This window comes from Dermochelys coriacea, chromosome 2 (genome assembly GCF_009764565.3).
Source record: "Dermochelys coriacea isolate rDerCor1 chromosome 2, rDerCor1.pri.v4, whole genome shotgun sequence".
NCBI classification, from domain to species: Eukaryota; Metazoa; Chordata; order Testudines; family Dermochelyidae; genus Dermochelys; species Dermochelys coriacea.
In genome coordinates, this window is record NC_050069.1 from 166791494 (window position 1) to 166813135 (window position 21642).

Below are 21642 nucleotides of genomic sequence, written 5' to 3' on the forward strand. Positions count from 1 at the left end.
CAGTCCAATAAATGAGCCTTTATCTGTAAGCTAAGGACTGCTAACAATCCTCTTGTTTTTAATTCTTGAGTGACCTGACATGGGGAAAGAGGGCCAATGGCAGGAATTTGGTTTCCTCAATGGAGCAGAGAAGCTGGATGAAGCTCCCACACATGAAACTCTCAAAATATTGGAACCAGCAGCATTGGTGTGACTGGGAAAAAATGCAGACGGATCATCTAGTTTAGACTACCTATCTGCATTGGCCTTTGCTTCAACCCCCGCGACCCCCACCATCACTACCCACAATGCACACATCCAGTGATGAGCTGCCAAAATCTTAACAACCGGTTCCCTCCTCACCCTAAGAGGGGATCGTCCCCTGCCCTTGCCCCCCCCCGGGACCCCTGCCCCATCCACCCCCCTCCCCTGTCCCCTGACTGCTCCCGGAACTGGGCAGGAGGGACTCGTGGGCCACCATAGTGGGTGCCTGACCCGCCCCTAAGAGCCAGAGGGACCTGCTGGGGGGGCGAGGTGGGGAGTCCCGGCGGTGCTTACCTGGGGTGGCACCCAGGAAGCATCTGGCAGGTCCCTCTGGCTCCTAGGGGCAGGGTAGCATAACTAAGGGGGGAGCAGGGGGAGCGGTCGCTCCCCTCACTGATCACATCAAAAGTGGCGCCTTAGGCACCAACTCCGCTCCGCTCTGCTTCTCCACTCCCCCACCCCCAGCTTCCCGCGAATCAGCTGTTTGTGCAGGAAGCCTGGGAGGGCTGAGAAGTAAGCGGCGGCTTCCTGCTCAGGCCCAGGGAGGTGGAGGTTAACTGGGGCAGGGGGGCGTGAGGAGGGCCACCCACACCTCAGCAGGTAACCCGAGGGGCACGCAGGAGAACCGCTCTGTGCTCAGGCCCAGGGTGGTGGAGGTGAGCTGGGGCAGGAAGCTGCCGCCTGCTTCTCAGCCCTCCCCAGCTTCCCGCACGAATGGCTGATTTGCAGGAAACCGGGGTCGGGGGTGGAGAAGCAGAGCGGGGCCGTATGTTCAGGGGAGGAAGCGGAGCGGAGGTGAGGTGAGCTGGGGCTGAGCGGGGAGCTGCCGGTGAATTTTCCCCATGGGTGCTCCAGCCCCAGAGCACCCACGAGTCGGCACCTAAGGCACCACTTTTGGCTGGTTGTTAAATTTAGAAGCCCTTTTAGAACTGGTTGTCCAGGGACAACCCGTTCTAAAAGGGCTTCTAAATTTAACAACCGGTTCCAGCAAACTGGTGTGAACTGGCTCCGGCTCACCACTGCACACATCCCATGACATGAGCTTGCTATAACTTCTCAGCATAGCTGGAGGCCATTACAACCTGTTCATGGCAGAAAATACGAAAGCAAATTCTATTCAAAGGTCTTTAAAAATGATCTCAAATCATTTTTTTTTTACTGTCTGTCTTTTAGTGAAGTTTTAAATGTAAAAGTTTTTGAACGGTCTCTTGAGAGTTTAAGGTTATGTTTGGGGGTACAGTAAGTACTTGTTCTCATTCTCTTTTCCCATCCTTCTCTACCCTCCTGAGTATGCAGGGAGAAGTGAGAAACACACACACACACACACAAAAGTTGTTTAGTTTTTGCTCTTACTTCTGCACTTAGTTGGTTTTACTGACTACATTTTTGATTGGGGGGATTATTGCACATATGCAGCAAAAACACTAACTAAATAGAGCAAGGATTGAACGCATAAGTGTAGTTTGACTTCTGTATTTGGGGGGCAGCTCTAGTCAGGCCAGTGGGGTCATGCATGGGGGAAGGGGCGCAAATTTCATGCCCATGGCTTGCAGTTGTGGGAGGGTGGGGCAACATCCCATCAACCCTCCCGCCCCAACTACGCCTATGATTGAATGGCACTTTCTGTATTTACTGTGGACCAGACATATACTTTCCTTTTCATTATGGCTCTCACCGCTTGGTGAAATTAGTCTGCAAAGTCAGTAATTAACTTCTGTCCAATGTAAAGAAGAAATGGTTTTACTTTGTTCTCTCTGTCCTCTTTTCTCCTTTCATCTTGTTTGAGTGCTTTACATCTACATGAAATGGCAGAGGTTCTGAATGCTGAGGAAAAAATATTTTGGTGCAACTGTGGACAATTTTTTTTTTAGTAACTTCTTTTGGCACTTGATACCTAGCCTATGCCTTTATGGGTTCCAGAGAAATTACTCCTGGGTCCCTTAGAGCATAGCTCATATTTCAACATCATCATAGCTCTCTCAGCGCTAACTGATCTTGTCTTGCTGTTGCTGTTACCATTTGCTTCTCCAAAACACATTGTGCTGTTCTGATAAATATAATAAGACTTTCTGCTAGATAAGGCTACCAAACTTTAGGATCCATCATCACAAAAACCTAGGTACAAATACGCCTACAGGTAAGTATGATCCTTAAGATGGATCAGGATTTATTGTACAAATATTGTAAACAGATCAAACCTGGTCACCCTGTTACCAGAGGTTTAGTTCACAGAAAGGATTTTGCTAATTATCCTTCTCCATCTATTGCTCTGCAGTCTACTAGTTGAAGGTAGTGGCCTTGAAGCCATCTCTTTTTCAGGCTATATTTTTACTTTGATTTGTTCCCTAAATTCCTGATGATTTTACTTGCTATTAGTGGTACTAGAGCTCAATATGCTGGAGAGCTCCTTGGCCATCCAATGGCATTACAGAAAGCCGTAATGCGTTGCTCTAATATCAGACCAGGATACCAACTGGGGATAATTTTGTGACCCCCTGGCCATATATAGTCTTTTCTTTCTCTCTCCTGCTCTCTGTCTGCACACGTGCTTCTGTTGGTATGCTTGTGTGTATGTGTGTGTGTGTACTTCCTTTCTAGCTTCTTAGAAGGAAGCAAATATCGCTCTTATCTCTCTTCCGGCCCATAAACCCCATGGAGGTGGATGTTCCTTGACGCAAGAGCATCCACCCTAAACCCCTTTCTCCTCATGCTCAGTGGTACAGGTAGCCTTCATGTAGTGGTGGATTAACACAAGCCCCTGTGGGGATCTTAAATTAAAAGATTTCTGGATCTTAGGAGTCAACCATCATGCATTTAGGAGTAAATTTTATAGTAATCCTAGTGATCTGAATTATAACCCCTTCCCACCCCCAATTTCAAGCATTTCTAGACCATCTGATAAATCATACTCATAATATTTGGAATAGCAAAATTAAACATTGTATTAGAACTACATAATACATTGTAGAGTAACCGTTGCATAGTTGAGACAAAGTTGCTTCTTTCCTTATCCTTCCAACAAATATAGTAAGTAAAATCTCTTTCCAGCTCTTCCACTGATTTGCATGTGACTTTAAGAAAACCACTTAAACTAATCATGCTTCAGTTTCCCCATCTATAAAATAAATAAAAAATATGGACATCATAAAATGTTTTAAGATCCAGGGATGAGAGTTGCATACATGCAAAGTATTATACTTTATTTTTATTTAATTAATAGAGTAGATTTCTCTTGTAACTGACAAGATAATATCAGAAGGCCAGTTTCTGGTGCTGGAATGATTGAAAGGTTAAAAATGAGTAATTTTCTTCAGCCATCTTCTCTCCCTTTTTTGTCAAAGCTCTTTTTTGTCATCCTTAAATATATGATCAACAAGAGCCTCAGCGTTTTTTGTTTGTTTGTTTTGGTTAGACGCTCCGGAATTCGTAGGGAAGAGATCCACAATTCTAACTAAGTAGCGATTCTAATGCAACACTGTGCTGAAAGACTAAGGGCAGGCAGGACAGTCTCGGGTGCTGTCTATTCCTGTGCTTTATCGGGTTCTGTTGAGACAGAGACTGTATGAACGTGCTTGCACTTGTGAGAAAATGAAAGGGTGACTCACATAAAACACACTGATTGACTGATAGTTGGTGGAGAATCATAAAATGGGCTTTGATCGGTTGCTCTGAGGCAATTTGTGAGAGAACTTTATTCTGTCCTTTGAGCATTAAGGGAAATAAACAAGCTACTGCTATCTTCCCGTCCCCACCTGCAGCCATATTACTGTGCCTTGCTTGCAACACAGATGTCTGATGCTGGTGTTATTCCACTGACTGCAGTGGTGTTTGTTAGGATATGGATATTCAGGCCTGTCTGTAAAAGCCTATACTTTAAGAATTTAGGTATATGTTTATCATTTAGCTAGTTATAGAGGTATAAAAGAAAGAATCAAACTAAATTTCCTTTTACATCTTCTAGGCTCCTCCCTTTATCTGGAGGCAATAGATCAGATCACCTTTTTAACAGCCCCAGATTGCCTTATTTCACGGGTGGGCAAACTTTTTGGCCCAAGGGCCACATCGGGATGTGAAACTGTATGGAGGGCCAGGTAGGGAAGGCTGTGCCCCCCCCAAACAGCCTGGCCCCCACCCCATCTGCCCCTTCCCACTTCCCGCCCCCTGACTTCCCTCCTCAGAACTCCCGACCCATCCAACCCCCCCTGCTCCTTGTCCCTTGACCGCCCCCTCCCAGGACGCCCAATCCAACCCCCCCTTCTCCCTGTCCCCTGACAGCTCCCTGGCCCCTATCCAAACCCCCCCATTTTCCATCCCCAACCGCCTCAGAACCGCCGCCCCATCCAACTGCTCCCTGGCCTCTGACTACCCCCCGGAACCCCCCTACCCAACTCCTTCACTGCCGCTGCCCCCTTACCATGCCGCTCAGTGCTGCCCACGTGGCGGTGTAGCTGTGGGGGAAGGGGGACAGCGGGGGAGGGACTAGCCTCTGTGGCCGAGAGCTCAAGAAATGGGCAGGATGGTCCCGTGGGCCGGATGTGGCCCATGGGCCATAGTTTGCCCACTTCTGCCTTATTTCAATATGACTGGTTTGGAATGTGAGGATGTGACCATATGCTTCCCGTCTTATGGCTGCTCCCACTGCTTAGCCAAAGGCCTTAGCTTAAGAACAGGACCTCAGACTTTTACAGTGAGAGAAGGCCCTTACATAGGCAGAAAGTGATTTTGATTCTTTCTTTTATACCTCTATAATTAGCTAAATGATAAACGTACAGTAACTCCTCACTTAACGTCCTCCCACTTAACATTGTTTCAAAGTTACATCGCTGCTCAATTAGGGAACATGCCTGTTTAAAGTTGTGCAGTGGTCCCTTATAACGTTGTTTGGCTGCCTGCTCTGTCCCTTGCTTGTAAAATTTTTGTGGAAGAGCAGCAACTTTACAAGGGAGCATTGCACAAGTTCCTCTTCTCTGCCTCCTTCCCCTCCCTCCCAGCACTTCCCCCACTGCCAAACAGCTGTTTGGCGGTGCTTAGGACTTTCTTGGAGAGAGGGGGAGGAGCGGGGAAGTGCTGCATCTCCGCTTCTCCCCCCCGCCTCCCAGAAAGTCCTAAGCACGAAGCACTGGGAGGGAGGGGGAGGAGTGGGGAAGCACCGTGTCTCCACTCTCCCCCCTCCCTCCCAGAAAGTCCTAAGTGCCGCCAAATAGCTCTTTGGCAGCACTTAGGACTTTCTGGGTGGGGGCAGGAAGGTGCGGGGATGCAGCATGCTCCGGAGAGGAGGTAGAGTGGGGGTGGGAAGAAGTGGGCCTGGAGCATCCCTTAGCAAAGTAGGCACTTGTCCTTCTCCAGGTAAGCTGCTGCTGCGGGGAAGGTGCTTCCTAGCGTCCTTGTCTGCAGTGGGCTGTGCCTGTGTGGGGTAAGCCAGGGGCACTTCCCAACCACAGTACAGTACAGTACTGTACAGCATATAATGCCTTTTGTCTGCCCCAAAAAAGTTTCCATGGAAGCTAACCCCCCGCATTTAAATTAAATCTTATGGGAAAATTTGATTAGTTTAACATAGTTTCACCTAAAGTTGCATTTTTCAGGAACATAACTACAACGTTAAGTGAGGAGTTACTGTATGCCTAAATTCTTAAAGTATAGGCCTTTACAGACAGGTCTGAATATCTATATCCTAACACTGTTACTCCTGATTTACAGTGGTGTAAGACTGAAGGAGCAGAAATTATACAAACATACATAAATGGGATCAGAATCAGGGACCTCTTTCAGGTATTGTGTGCTTAAACCACATACACACCTCTCCTAATCATCCAAATTAATTTGGCCCCCTGCTTCTAGATGTTATGTGATGCTGTCTTCACTGACAGAAAAGATGTTTTTTTGCTAAGGCTGTCAAGCGATTAAAAAAAAATTAATCACGATTAATCGTGCGATTAAAATAGGGTGACCAGATGTCCCGATTTTATAGGGACAGTCTCGATTTTAGGGTCTTTTTCTCACGTAGGCACTCCTGTCCTGATTTTTGACACTTGCTATCTGATCAGCCTAGATTTCAAAAATTAATCGCGATTTGTCTCACTGTTAAACAATAGTAGAATACTATTTATTTAAATATTTTGGATGTTTTCTATATTTTCAAAATATTGATTTCAGTTACAACACAGAATACAAAGGGTACAATGCTCACTTTATATTTATTTGTGATTACAAGTATTTGCACTGTAAAAAAAACAAAAGAAATAGTATTTTTCAATTCACCTAATAAAAGTCCTGTAGTGCAATGTCTTTATCATGAAAGTTGAACTTACAAATGTAGAATTATGTACAAAAAAACCTGGATTCAAAAGTAAAACAATGTAAAGTTTTAGCGTCTGCAAGTCCACTCAATTCTACTTCTTGTTCAGCCAATCGCTCAGACAAACTAGTTTGTTTACATTTTCAGGAGATAATGCTGCCTGCTTCTTGCTTACAATGTCACCTGAAAGTGAGAACAGGTGTTCTCATGGCACTGCTGTAGTCGGCGTCACAAGATATTTATGTGCCAGATGTGCTAAAGATTCATATGTCCCTTCACACTTCAACACCATTCCAGGGGACAGGCGTCCATGCTGATAACGAGTTCAGCTCGATAACAATCCAAAACAGTGCGGACCAACACCTGTTCATTTTCATTATTTGAGTCAGATGCCACCAGCAGAAGGTTGATTTTCTTTTTTGGTAGTTCGGGTTCTGTAGTTTCTGCATCAGAGTGTTGCTCTTTTAAGACTTCTGAAAGCATGCTCCACACCTCATCCCTCGCAGATATTGGAATGCACTTCAGAGTCTTAAACCTTGAGTCGAGTGCTGTAGAAATCTCACATTGGTACCTTCTTTGCGTTTTGTCAAATCTGCAGTGAAATTGTTCTTAAAATGAACAACATATTCTGGGTCATCATCCGAAACTGCTACGACATAAAACATATGGCAGAATGGCAGGTAAAACAGAGTAGGAGACAAACAATTCTCCCCCAAGGAGTTCAGTCACAAATTTAATTAATGCATTATATTTTTTAACGAGCACCATTAGCATGGAAGCATGGCCTCCAGAATGGTGGCCAAAGTATAAAGGGGTGTATGGATGTTTAGCATATCTTGCAATGCCAGCTACACAAGTGCCATGCAAATGCTTCTTCTAACTTTCTGGTGACATTGTAAATAAGAAGCAGGCAGCATTATCTCCTGTAAATGTAAACAAACTTGTTTGTCTTAGTGATTGGCTGAACAAGAAGTAGGACTAGCTGGACTTGTAGGTGCTGAAGTTTTACATTGTTTTCATTTTGAGTGCAGTTATGTAACACAAATGAAGGGGGTTTTTTAAGTTGCACTTTCACAACAAAAAGATTGCACTACAGTACTTGTATGAGGTGATTTGAAAAATACTATTTATTTTGTTTATCATTTTTACAGTGCAAATATTTGTAATAAAAAATAATATACACTTTGATTTCAATTACAACACAGAATACAATATATATGAAATTGTAGAAAAGCATCCAAAATGTTTAATACATTTCAGTTGGCATTCTGTTGTTTAAATGTGTGATTAACACTGTGATTAATTGTGATTAACTAAAAAAAAAAAGTAACCATGATTTAAAAAGTTAATCGCACGAATCAACTGCAATTAATCGACAGCCTATTTTTTACGTAGAGATAGCTAACGTGCATGCATTAGTTGGCTCACTGTTAAATGCTCTTGGAGACAAGGCACAGATGGTTCTTACTGCAATGTCAGATTCGGAACTATACCCCCCACCTGTGGTTGACCTCACATAACTACATCATGGTAAAACTACAGTGCTTTGCCTCCATTAGCATTCACCTGTGAGATAGTTGAATGTAGATTAGTTGCCTTGCTGTAAAAGCACATCTTTTTCGGCAGTGAAGACATAGTCTTTGTTTGAGGAAGAAGGGTAGGTTGTTCCTTCTCTTGGTGCTGTTAGCCTCATGACCAGATACCAATAATATTTTTTAAAAGCATGCAAATTGTTTTGTGACTTTAGGCCACCAGGAATTGAAAACTCTGCCCATTTTTATCACTGTTTATGGTAATGAATTCTCAAATTAGCCCTAGTTGTTTTGGAATGAAATGTTACTCCTTGAACTCTGGTGGCTAGGTATTTTTAATAGGAGAAAATATGTGAGCCATGCCTACTGGGAAGTAGTTTACAAATATAAAACTGCCTTGAGTACAAAATTTGTTCACACATATCCCTTGAGTTTCTTGCTATGAAAAGCACTGTAAATTTCCCATGTTGTTTGTTTTTCATAAAGAGTAACTTAGAATGAAAAGGTGCTTACAAAGTATTGCCAATTATTTGTATTCTAACTTGCTACACAAGAGGATTTTCTGATTTAAAAATTTGTTGTCTGTCTTTTTCCCCAACCATTTACGAAATCTGTAGGGTAGTCTGAGAGTTATCTCTGTTCCAGAAAGTTAAAGCATTAGGGACATCTACAATATGGGGCCTGATCCTGCAACCTTTACTCCCATAATTAGTCTCTTTGACATCAACAGGACTGCACATGTGCTTAAAGTTCATCATGTGCTTAAGCATTCTGTTAGATCAGGACCTAATTGCATAGGATTTGCAGGGTGGGCCCATGTAAACAGATCAACCTGGAGATAAGAAAGGTGTATATGACAATATATTTCTCTTAAGTTTCTTATCTTTTCATGTTTGTCTTTGCTAGAGATAGACCTGAGCCATGAAGTTCAGGATCTGGATCTGAGCTTTTCTAAGCTGGGGTGTTCTTGTCCAGAGAGCTGATTCATCCCAGTACAGAGGCAGTGGAAAGCAGTCGTGAAATTTGTATTCAGGGTTTTGGTTTGGTCTGAGCTCTCATGACAAATGGCATATGGTGGAACAAAAAAGAACAGGAGCCAAGTGAAAGTGCTTCTAAATTTCAATACAGTGTGTGGAAAAACAACTTGAAGTTGATCTGCTTTTCCCATTTCCTTTTTCCCCCCTCAGCTTTCAGATTCACTACAAATAGCTAGTATTACTAAAACTGACCAAAAATTGGAATTTCCATCCCAAATTAGGACAAAGCCTTGAAATATCAAATTTTTTCCTGGGACAGAAATGGTTAGACAGTTTTTAGTTTTGGCATGTTCATCAAAACAAAACATTTTGACCTTCCCAGACTGAAACATTTTCATTCAGTTCAACAATCTAAAATATTTTGAGTCAGGTTGAGTCAACCCCAAACAAACAATTTGATTTTGATTTTCCCAGCAGGAAACCCAAAATGTCAGCAAACTTGAAATTTTCCCATAGAAAATTTTGATTTCGTTGAAACTGTGTTGTCTATTGAAAAATCATTTTGAGGGAAAATTCCTGACCAGCTCTTGTTATTATATTATAGATAACTTAATACTGCATATTTTAAAAAGTGCTTATGAGCAGAAGACTGGATGGGGGATTGGTTAGGACATATGGAGCTTTTCATCCTAAAATTAATGGTTCCAATCTGCCCAGGTCAATATTGACTCAAAGCTGCTGTTACCTAATGGTTCATATGAAATTAGTTAGTGATTTTGATTTAGCAAGGCACCATCAGAACTGACACCTTTGTTGGCAGTCCTAGAAGACAGGCAACTGACTGAACAGGCTATGGAGAACTAACTACCCTTTTGCACCTGGTCTGGCATGAATGTTCGTACTTCAAAGCATTGAGGGAGGATTTTGCCCATCCCCTAATAACTGTGGAGAATATGTGTTTGAGGCCCATTTACTCAGGCTTTCCATGTGTGTCAGGATTGGTCCTATATAAATTATTATATAGAGGCCTACACAAGGCTTCACAGATAAAATGTGTCTTACTACTTAAAGTGAGACAAGCTTTGTTCTTTCATTCTAATTTAGCACCAACATTGGGGAATATAAATTCTGTGACCATGAACGGAAAACAAATGTAAACATTTCAGAGCTGAAAATCAGCAAAGAAAATAGGAAACGAATACTTGAAATTAAAAGTTGGGAATTCTACTGTAAGAGTCCTCAGCAACTTGGATACAGTGATTCCTAAATGTGATGTATGTGGGGTGGTCAGGGGGATTCTGCCTGGTCCTTCTGCAGGTGCCCAATGGGCTGAGGATGCAAGAAACTGCCTACCCCTGCACGCAGTTTGCTTGGCCTGTGTAAACACCAGCAGAATTGCACTGAGGGAAGCATAGAGACCAACTTTTTCCTCTTTCTCTGGGCAATGCATAGTGCCCAATATGCAGGTAAATCCTGCTGCTTATGATGCACATAAAGGGGTGTCTCAGCACCCATGGTGTCTGTGGGGATGCTCCAGGAAATATTCCCCATCCATTCATCCATTTTAGGTATGTATATGACCTCTATTACCATAGTATCTGAGGACCTCATAATCTCTAATATATTTATCCTCACAACACCTCTGTGAGTTAGGGAAGTTCTATTATCTTCCAACCCTACTCGTCTATGATTCTATCATTATCCCTATTACTGGTGGGGGAACTCAGATGGAGGGAGACTGAGGTTATATATCTACACTGCAATTTAGAAACCTGCAGATGGCCCATGCCACCTGATTCGGGCTCATCAGGCTCAGGCTGCCGGGCTGTTTAATTGTGATGTAGACATGAGAGATCAGGCTGCAGCCTGAGCTCTGGGACCTTCCCACCTCACAAGGTCCTGGAGCCCTGGCACCAGCCCAAACTCAGACATATACACCCCAATTAAATAGCTGCTTAGCCCGAGCTCTGTGAGCCCAATTCAGCTGGCATGGGCCTGCTGTGGGTTTTTAATTGCAGTATAGACATACCCAAAGTGACTTGCCCAAATATTTTGCTTCCCAAAGACAGATTGTCTTCTATTGCTTCCCTGTCGTAGTATGGTTTTATACTACCCCTTATTCTGAACTGGGTTTAAAAGAGACAGTCTAGCACATACTTACTCTAAAACAGTGGTAGGCAACTTGTGGCCCACAGGCCCCATACGGCCCATCAGGGTAATCTGATTGCAGGCCATGAGACTGTCCGCAGGCACAGCCCCCTGCAGCTCCCAGTGTCTGCAGTTCTCCTTTCCCGGCCAATGGGAGCTGCGGGAAGCAGCGGGTCACAGGGACATGCTGGCTGCCGCTTCCCGCAGCTCCAATTGGCCCGGAACAGAGAACCACAGCCATTGGGAGCTGCGGGGGGGCATGCCTGCGGACGGTCAACATCAGCAAAATGCCTCACGGTCTGCAATCAGATTACCCTGATGGGCCGCAGGTTGCCCACCACTACTCTAAAAAGTGTCCATCTCTGAACAGATGGTAATCAACATGGAGACTGAATTTTGTCATCTTCTCGGTCAGAAAGTGGTTTAATCAGGGTATGGCAGAGTTACTTTGAAAAACAAACTGCACGAGGTCAGATTGCAGACAATCCCCTCAGGCTGTGTTTAGCACCTGGCTAGATGTGCACAACAATATCTGAGTGGCTATAAATCTTTCATATAAATTATTCATATAAAGACAAAAACCCAAGTGATTTCAATCAGCAACAGGGGTTTTCCTGGATTAAATTTCTTTCTGAGAATTATTTAAGGATAAAGCTAAATTATGAAGGGGTGTTTTCTCTCAGTTCTCTGTGCTCTTTCCCTCCTCCCACCCCCCAGAAAAAAGGTTGCCATGCACATATGTAGAAAGAAAACAGTAAATGGTAGATCTACTATTTCAATGCCTTTTAAAAAAATTAATTAACATTAATCTTATTTTTCAACACCCAAAGGTGTACTTTCCAAAGTATGTATTAGGCGGAGATTTACACAAGGGAGTTAGGTGCCCAAGTTCTATTTGTGTCTTTTTAAGATCTCTCCCTTAATCTATTCAGTCATTTTCTATAGCACCCATCAGTAGCAGTAATATATAAGCAGTTCTTAGATTAAATATCGGGGCATAGAGTCTCCCTAATGGACTTCCTTGGTGTTCTGTGTCCTCCCTCTCATGGTTGCAAGATAGGAGGCATTTCTTTAGAATATAATGTGTTGTGTGTATGCCTAGCTAAAGAGGTCAGGATGCAGACAGTTCATGAGCTGGACTGTAGACTCCTTGCATGCTCTCCAGCTCTGCAGCAGGTCTTTTCACAACATTGGAAGGGAGGTTGGAAAGCAAAGTGGAGATGTGAGCAGTAAGTCTTTAACTGTGCAGCTCTACCAGCCAAAACCCTGCACCTGATGTAGAATCTACAACACTAGCTGTAGAAAGGCCGATCTGTTGATTTTGACCTGAAAGATTTTTTTCCCCTTGATTCCCACTATATCCCCTGTGCCTTCCTGGGTTCTGTGTTCAGGACCAAGATTTGGTGCCTAGATCTTGATACAAAAGCAAAATTTCGGAAAAAAACCTGGAGAGGCAGTGTGGACAATGCACAAGCGTATGTCTAGGAAGAGCTGGGATCTATTCTCTGGCATTGCCATGGGCCTGCTGGGTGACCTTGGCAAGTTGGTTGCCCTCTCTGCACCTTGGTTTCCCCATCTGTAAAATGAGGATGATGATAATACTGACCTCCTTTGTGAAGCACTTTGAGATCTACTGATGAAAAGTGCTAGAAAAGACCTAGGTGGTTTTATTATGACGGTGGTCTGTCACTTTGCTGTCTTGGGGGTTGGACTAGATGACCTCTTGAGGTCTCTTCCAATCCTAATCTTCTATGATTCTTTATGCTTCATCCAACAGTGTGGTCTGCCATGGAGCTGCCTTCAGTGTTCCTGTGGGTTTTATGGTTATGATTTTCAAAGGCACTGAAGGGACTTGGGTCCCCCAATCCTGTTGAAATTCAAAGGGAGATGGGTGCTCTATTCCTTTTGGAGCCTTTGAAAAATCCCAGCCCATGCTGGGGGGAAAACAGTTGTGTATCAAAATTCCAGGCACAGAGCTGCTAATGCAAGGTTGAGGTTACACAGTTAGGCGTACAAAAGTCAGGAAATATATATAAAGAAACATGCAGATACCTTAGGGGACCTTACTTATGAAGGCAGAGTTTCCATCATGTCATACTACATACTAATCTGCCCCTCCTTCCAGAAGTATTTCTGGGCTCCAATTACATCTGCCAGCAAGTGGCTGAGTGAGACAGGAACACATGGAGAGGATCATTTGACAGATGCTGTACAATGCTGATTGTGATATTTGCAGTGTACATATCTAAATGCCAGTGGACTCCACCTACCTTATACATGAGCCTTAGCAATATTTGTCGAGTGCTGATCTATTCCTCAGAACACATGCAGAGGACATATAGTGAGGGAGATCTACATGTACTGCTGACCGGTAGAACGCAGCCATGTAGACATTTGGTGCAGACTCCCAATCACCTGAAATCCTATGTAGGCTTGTCTGGCGCAATGCTTATGGCACACAGCTTATGTTGCTGTGATTTGGCAGTGGTGTCTGCCAATCTCTTATATGCTATTATTCAGGCCTTTATCTTTTTATTAAAGCTATGTGAAAATATACCACCCATAACCAAGTATAAATATAATTAATTCAAGAAAAGATCATTGGGATAAAATATAAGTAACTCTAGGTAGGAGTGGTTATACTTCATTCAGTTTCTATTCACTCTTATAAGTTTCAGATTTGTGGCATGGCAATGGAGCAGGAGAATGTATTTATTTGCTCATTCTACTTCGGAGGGAGGGGAAAGTTATTGCCTCTCAAGGGTTGGATATGAACTAGTTTAAAGTGGTTGACGGTACCAGCATTTCTCTTTTGATCCCATCACTATTTGCAGAGTTTAAGGGTTTGTCTACACTACAAAATTAAGTCAGCTTAAGTCGACCTACAACCACCACAATAATTAAAATGGTGGTTCATGTCCACACTCTGCTTCTTCTGTCAGCAGTGCGTGTCCTCACCAGGAGTGCTTCCACCCACTGAAGTGGGGCATTGTGTGGCAGTGACAGTTGGAGCTTGGGAGCCCTAGGGCTGACAACCTCAGCTGTACATACAGGACTCACAGCTGGAGCCCCCACCCCACCACCGAGGCCAACAGCCAACATGCTGATGTGAGTAACGCAGTGTCTACCCAGACACTGTGTCATCCTAACTACATTGACCAAAGTGCTATGCTTCTCGTGGAGGTGAAGTTAAGCCCGTTTAGTGGGCTACGTACATCAGTAGGAGCAGTGTTGTAGTGTAGACACTTACAGAGTTAGGTTGACCTAAGCTGCCTTATGTTGACCTAACTCTGTAGTAGAGACCAGGCCCAAGTTTTCAAAGTTTATTTCTAACCATTATCTTTGCAAAACTCTTATTTTGAACACAACTGAATGCAATGCTGGATCTGCAAATATATTGCAATATTAGCTTGAAGGCCTCAATGCTGTCCCACTGCAGCAATGGCCATGGAAAGTTCTAAGCCCAGTAGAACCACAATGATTTCTTTGTGCCAGGGAATCTGTGCAGAGAGGGAGTTCAAGGTCTGGAAAGGGCAGTGCAGAATGGTGACTTATAAGTGCACCGCTATGCAAATCCACTAGCCTAAACTCCCAGAATCCCTAGTTGCAGCTATGCGGCTGCTTCATGCCATCCTACTGAACCAATGGGGCATAACTTTTCCCTCAACCCCTCATTGGTTCTCTGTACAAAGCCTTTTTACATGGGTTTTGCATGGCATCAAGAGGGAATTAGATATTTGCTCACAATCAAATAAATTACCCTATTCATCCCAGGGCTTGTCTACATGAACATTTAGTTTCTGGCTAACTGGGTGTGAATATATTCTGTCATGAACTAACTATCAGTGTGGATCCTGCTGATGACCATTAACAGTTTATTAATGTGCTTTGATATAATCCCATTTCAAAGAGGACTAAATTAAAGCACATTAACAAACTGTTGATGCGTGTCAGCAGGGTCCACATGGACAGTTAGTTGTGGCAGGCTAGTGCAGGGTAGATTCATACCCCAACTTGTTGCAAACTAAATGTTCATGTAGATAAGCCCCCAAATGTACTAATGAATTGTCTCACAATCTATAGTATCTGGATGTTTCTATTAAAACTGCTAATGTGAACACTGTAAAGCTGCATTTTGCAATTGTGGATAGAACTTGCATAGACTATCACTACATTTTTCCTCATTCAATTTGACCCCTGTACTTCTTCATCTAAACCATTTACATGTACCCAGTGATGTATGCCTTATATATATTTGTTATGACTAATTTTAAACTATGGTTTGGCTTCTTGTTAGTTATAGTTCTGATCTTCACTAAGAGGGCTATGCTGGCATTGGTGCCATTCACTAAGAGGAGTGGGTGAGATTCTGTGGCCTGCATTTGCAGGAGGTCAGACTAGATGATCATAATGGTTCCTTCTGGCCTTAATATCTATGAATCTATGCATCTATATGGTACAGGTTAAATTCCCTGAGACATCTGAATAAGTATCAAAGCACTGATTTTTTTTTTAATAGTAAAAATGAACTTTTTCCTTTAAAATTATGATGTATTGTAAACACATGCCAATGAACTAAGCTACACAATTTTAGGAAGTCAGTGCATTAGGTAATTGTTAAATTTGAGACAAGGTAAAAATAAAGTTTGACTAATGAAAGTCAGTTAGCTACACACTGTTAGATCAGTCATGACTGAAGTTCAGTCATAGTCACTCAAAAAACCTCCAACACCACAGAATAGACTAGAAAACAGAGAACCTTTTCATCTGCAAAACTGCAATTGTTTTTAGGAAAAGAAGAGTCAGGCCTTTTATTTATCAGAGGCAGTTCTTTTTGAAGAAGTACATATTTTAATATGCTGGTTCAGTCTTAATAAAGTATATACTTGTGAAAATCTTATATATTTTCTTTTTATAAAAAGGAAATTCTAGTTTAAGTATACTATAGCAAGTCATATCTTTAAAAAGAGAAACTGAATTTCCTAAAGCAAAGTGTAATTTAAAAAGTACTCCTTTTTATAGGAAGAAGCTGTCTCTGTCCCCCTGCCCCTTTCCATAATCCTTCTTGAAGTTATCAGATCAAGAAGAGTTGTTTATTTGGCATGTCTGTTTTTTCATTAGGCCGACTTTATTTATCTGAAGTCTTTCAATTAATCTGAAATATTCTTACTGCTTCAATTAGTCTGAAATATTCACCACCATAAAGTAGTGTACTCATTCTAAATATATCAGTGTATTTTAAAGAGGCAAACCTTTTGCGTGAGTACTACCCATTCAGAGCCAGGTTGCTACATAGGGAGGGGACTTGTTGGTAACTTGAGAGGAAGAGCAGATGCTAAATTAGCAGCTGGATCGTTAGTAATAACTCCACAAATGTTTGCTGGGAAATGATCTTCTTTGGACGCATGTTGTGTGGGTGTGTAGGTTATTCAGAATTTTTAGCATGTAGTTGCTCTTTAGCTATGACTCAAAGGAAAGCCATGGGGCTGGTGGGGAGGGGTTGTTTGTATCTGGTATTTTCTCTTTCATTGAAAATATAGACCACTTTTATTACTGTATGAACTTTTTCCTCAGTATATCTTATTAATTGATGAATTTGTGAAAGCAAAGATGAAGATATAATGAATGTGCATGAAATAAGAACATTTGCAGCTCTTTAGTTATAGAATTATGTAAAAACTGAACCACCATGAAAAATCAAAGGAAAATCAAATAAATATTGTAGAGGCATAGCTAGTGACCCCAGAGTTAGAATTGTATTTAGATTTTATTCTAAAATAAGGTTCAATCCACCACCAGTGAGGTTAATGGGAATTTGGACACTGAAATCAAAGGGAGCTGGATCAGGCCTCAAATCTCTTTATTAGCCATACAGTAGAAAACCTTTATTGGTCCTAACAAATATTACATCACTTACTCCTACAGTACAGGGTTAATTTTCTGGAAGGTAAAGGGCTTGTCTACACTAGGGATTTTTGCACTGGTGTAAGTATAAGCTGCAGTGATGCAACCTCCTGATGTAGATGCTGTGCACTGGTATAAAAAGTGACTTGGGCCAGGATTAGCCGGAGAGGTTTGTGCAACTTTGTAAGTGTGGCTGTGTCAGTGCAAACGTCCTCAGTAAAAGTGTTCCATAGCGAAGAAGTAAAACAGGAATTCCTCCTGAAAGGACTTCCTCCTCAGGTCTGGTGTTTAATGTTTTCTTAAACCTATCTTATCAGTGCTTTGTTTTGTTCGTTGTTTTAATTAAAAAAAAAAAGAAAAAGAAAATATCAGTAGATGCACCTACCAAAATCTCATGCAGAGGTCAGATTAAGTTATTAAAGTTAATGCATTTATTTCTCATTAATCTTTTTGTTTATGCAACAAAAGTTGGTAGTTAAAAAAAATGATCAAAGGCTGTGACCTTAAAATTTAACTCCTCAAAATGCCAGTGTTTAAAATTGTAGTTGTCAGCTCTTTTATGTGTAGGATTGCCAGGATTGTCCTGGAGTCTCCAGGAATAAAAGGTTTAATCTTTTATTAAAGATTATGTCATGTGATGAAACCTCCAAGAATACTTCCAGCCAAAATTGGCCACCCTATTTATCTGGGTTTTTTTTTTTTTTTTTAAAAAAAGTGCCTGGCTGGCAGCCCTCAAAACTTTGCAGAAGCAGGGCTCCCGCTGACACCATTTAGAAGCTCACTAGGGCAGGCTCTTCGCTGGTTGTTGTCCCTCCCACCATTCACAGGAATAAGATCCTCTCCTGCTGACTGTAGGAAGTCCACAGTTTGGGGGTTCCCATCTAGTGCCCCTGATGGGGAGGATTCTGATTCTGTGCATCTCCGTAAGCTGTGGAGTAACTGGGGGTGGGATCCGTGATGGGACTTAGGCTTCACAACACTGAGCGTCACAGCACCTAACTTCTAGGTGCCTACACACACAAAAAAAAAATCCGAGGAACAATACTGCGATCTGCAAAGCTTGAGTTAGGCATGTAGCCTCCTAAACAATAAATGGGGAGAGGAAAGCACCTTGGCCTGCTATTCACACAGCCAGCGTGCGAGGTGGGGAGTCACCTAAGCTAGCCAGTGGGCGCTGCCGACAACAGTAGTCCTCACCCTTTCTCAGAGATAGATGCCGAAGTCTGGGTTGCAGGGAGGCGCCTATCACTGTTCGTGAGCCACAAATTGGGGGAAGATAGGTGCTCCTCTGCCTAAGTGGCAAGCAGGGCTCGAAACAAAATGGCTGGGGAGGGGAAAGAGGAGGCTCCCCTTTATAACCTTTAGCCTGGTGGTTAGGGTACTCATCTGGGATGTCGGAGACCCCCAGCTTCAGTCCCCCCTCATCCTGAGGGGGAGAAGGGATTTGAACAGGGACCTGCCACCTCTCAGGTAAGTGCCTTAACAGCTGGCTGTAGTCATTTTAATGATTTTTCTGGTCCAATTAATATTTAATTCAATTATTTAATTTAAAGTGGAACAACTTCAACCAGAGAGTCTGAGAGAGCCCCACAACCCAGAGTATCCCATAGCCCAGTGGTTAGGGGCACTCATAAGAAGTGGCAGATGCCTGGTCACATCCCTTTTCCACCGCAGAAGGAGGGGGACTTGAACTGAGCTCTCCCATATCCTGGGTAAGTTACCTGAATCACTGGGCTAAAAGGTGTATGGGAGGTCTCACCCTTGGCTGCTTTGTGAGAACTCACTAGAGGGGCCCGATCCAGTATACAGCCTCTGAGCACGCCTACCAGATCAAGCCCCCAGTCGTGGCTAAGGCGGCCAAACATTATCTTTGCTTGGGTTGTGAATCGCTCTGGGACTTAGCCATGAAATGGGCATCTGGATGCCTAGAGGGAGGTGGCATTGCGCATGCCCAGAGGCAAAAACTTAGGTGAATGGGGACCTTTTACTGGAAGAATTTAGGCATCAAGTGAGGTTAGGTGCCTACAGAGTTCGGTGGCAGCAGAGTGGAGGTTTTGTGGATAACAGTGCTGCCTAAAAATAGGATGTGGGCACCTAAGTATCTTCCTGGATCATGCCCAGAGTGTCTTTTCTGCATACTTTAGGAGATGTACAGGAGGAAAACTCGACTACTTTGGACCATTAGAAGCACATACAGCCTGGGTGAAGTTCACCCCTGTGCAGGCGGCCAAAACAAGCCCTGTGTACCACTTAAGTCTGTGCACCAGGAATGAAAAGCAGAAAATATTTATTTTTATCACTGGAGTCAGTAAAGACAATTCTGAACACAGAGGGGAATAGATCTGTTTGATAAGAAAGTGCCAATTTTCAGAGTAGGACCGACCTCATTTTGGCTTGTCACTTCCAGTCTTTCTAATGCCTGGGTTTTAAATGTTAATGCTGCAGTTATGTATTTGCATCAGGGTTATAGTAATTGCTTCAGGCACCTTAACTCAAAGTCAATATTGTTTTGTTTGGGAAATAAAAAAGAGAGTTTTGATGCTGGTAGATAGCAAGTATCTATTAACACATTTTTTTTAAATGTAACAAAACGGTTAAATTCTGCAGTCAGTGGGAATTATACGTGCACTTATATAAGGGCAGCATTTAGCCATTAAAGTTCAAATAAAATAACAGCATTTGCTTAGATGCTGTAGGCTATCATACCTCAACTAGGTTCCGATCCTGCACCCACTGAGGTTGGCAAAATTCATGGCAGTGAAGCAGGATCAGGCCCCCATTGATGTGTAATCACGATAATGTGTAATGTGCATGCCCAGTTATAGAAGCGTCAAGAATAAGACATGGAAATATGAAAAGAAAAATAAGTAAGTAAAAGAGCTAGCAAAGGAGTGCTGGCTAGATGGAAGAGATGGAATTTTAATCTCTCTAAATATTCGGGTTTTTTTTAATTAACTGGAGAAAACCTCTTTCTAAATGTTATTCATTGGCTAACGCAAAGTTCCCTAGGATATTTAGGTCATGTTTTACTCCCCTGTTTTAGCACAAAGCTCTCACTGTCTTCAGTTCTCTTCAACACAGGCAACAGTAGTTGACTGTAGCACTTAAAAAAACATCCTCTGTCATAATACATTACTCCAGACTCTGACATGAGGGCAAGAAGGAATATTTGTGCAGCCTTTAATGGGCATGGAAACCATACTTTCAAGCCAATTAATGCTCAAATATACTCAAATGTAAGTCACCTCATCCCTCTAATGTTGAAACTAAATAGGATACAAACAGTGGGTTTCAGCATCACTCAGTTGTTGGGAGGGGATGTTTATATTTGCGTGTTTTGGTTTACCCATTGAGCCATTTTATCAGAATGGAGCACAGCTGCATGAGGCCTAAGATGAACGTAGGTGATAATGGTGGATAAATGCTGACTTTTTAATATCAGCCACTATAATTGTATATCATCACTATTCCATAGTCTCTTCATGATACAACATAATAGTATGCATTTAGAATACCAAAAAATGTCAGTACAGAAATTCATATTTGTAATAGTGTGTCAGATCCTACGACCCTGCAGAGAAATGAAAAATGATTCTGCTGATCACCCTGGCAGCCAGACTTGGTTCTCTTACCTCCATCCTAAGAGGAAAACTAAGGTCAAGGGCAAAGGGATCCTGCAAGGAAAAAACAACCAACATCCAAGTCGGAGAAAAGTTTTGGTTGAGGTTTATATTTTGCTTTGTTATTTAAATAAACATTAAATGTATGGGTTAAATTTAGATCTCCTTTATCATGAACAGGTGCAAAATGCTACCCGATTACTTACATATACGTGTTACTTAGTTCTAATCCAATCTTTGTAAAATTGGGATAATGAGTTACACTGTCAGGCCTTGTCTACACTACAAAGTTTTGTCAGCAAAAGTTATGCCGCTTTAATTAAAGCACTTTAATTAAACCACTGTTTTATGTCCACACTTGCTCCTTGTGGTGGCAAAGTGCATCCACACTAACAGCTCTTGCATTCACACAGAGAGCAGTGCACTGTGGTAGCTATCCCACTGTGCAACTGGCTGCAGGGTGCTTTGGGAAGAGTTTCCAAATGCCTCATGGGGTAGGTACAGTGTAACATGATGTAGGTTTCTCAATCCCTTTGTTCCAGGGGCATCCTAGTAGATTGTCAGCCCCTTTTTCAACTGAAGTGTGTGGGGTACCCCCGGGGGCATGCTGCACACAACATTTTTATGCACATTTTATTTGTGAAAATAACACTACATAATCACGCCAGTTTAAATTATTATGGTAATTTATTTCAAAATACCTGTAAGCAAGTATATCTGTAAAAATACAGACACACACAAATTCCTCCAGGAGTAGCGTGTTAAAGAAACCCCTATGACAACCCAGTTCCTGTTTCTCTGCCCCCTCTGCTCTGCTCGGCACAGCAGTCTCTCCCACAGTAGCCCGCTCTGCCTGCGGCTCTGTGATTCCCACCAAGTTCTCCCACAGCCTCCTCCGCTGCCAGGAGCAGCATCCTGAG

The 21642-nt window shown here is 42.6% G+C and overlaps 1 protein-coding gene across 12 annotated transcripts in view; it reads left to right on the forward strand.

Annotated features, from left to right (window-relative positions):
* The window catches only part of COBL (cordon-bleu WH2 repeat protein), a 329136-nt gene that overhangs the window by 108801 nt on the left and 198693 nt on the right, over window positions 1–21642 (forward strand). The window contains exon 1 of one of the 12 annotated variants that reach the window (XM_043508626.1): window positions 14202–14306. The exons of the other annotated variants lie outside the window; for them this stretch is intronic. Coding sequence (XP_043364561.1) covers window positions 14299–14306 — 8 coding nt within the window. The 5' untranslated portion in view covers window positions 14202–14298. Of the gene's footprint in view, window positions 1–14201; window positions 14307–21642 lie in introns of those variants that run through there. 12 annotated transcript variants of the gene reach the window in all.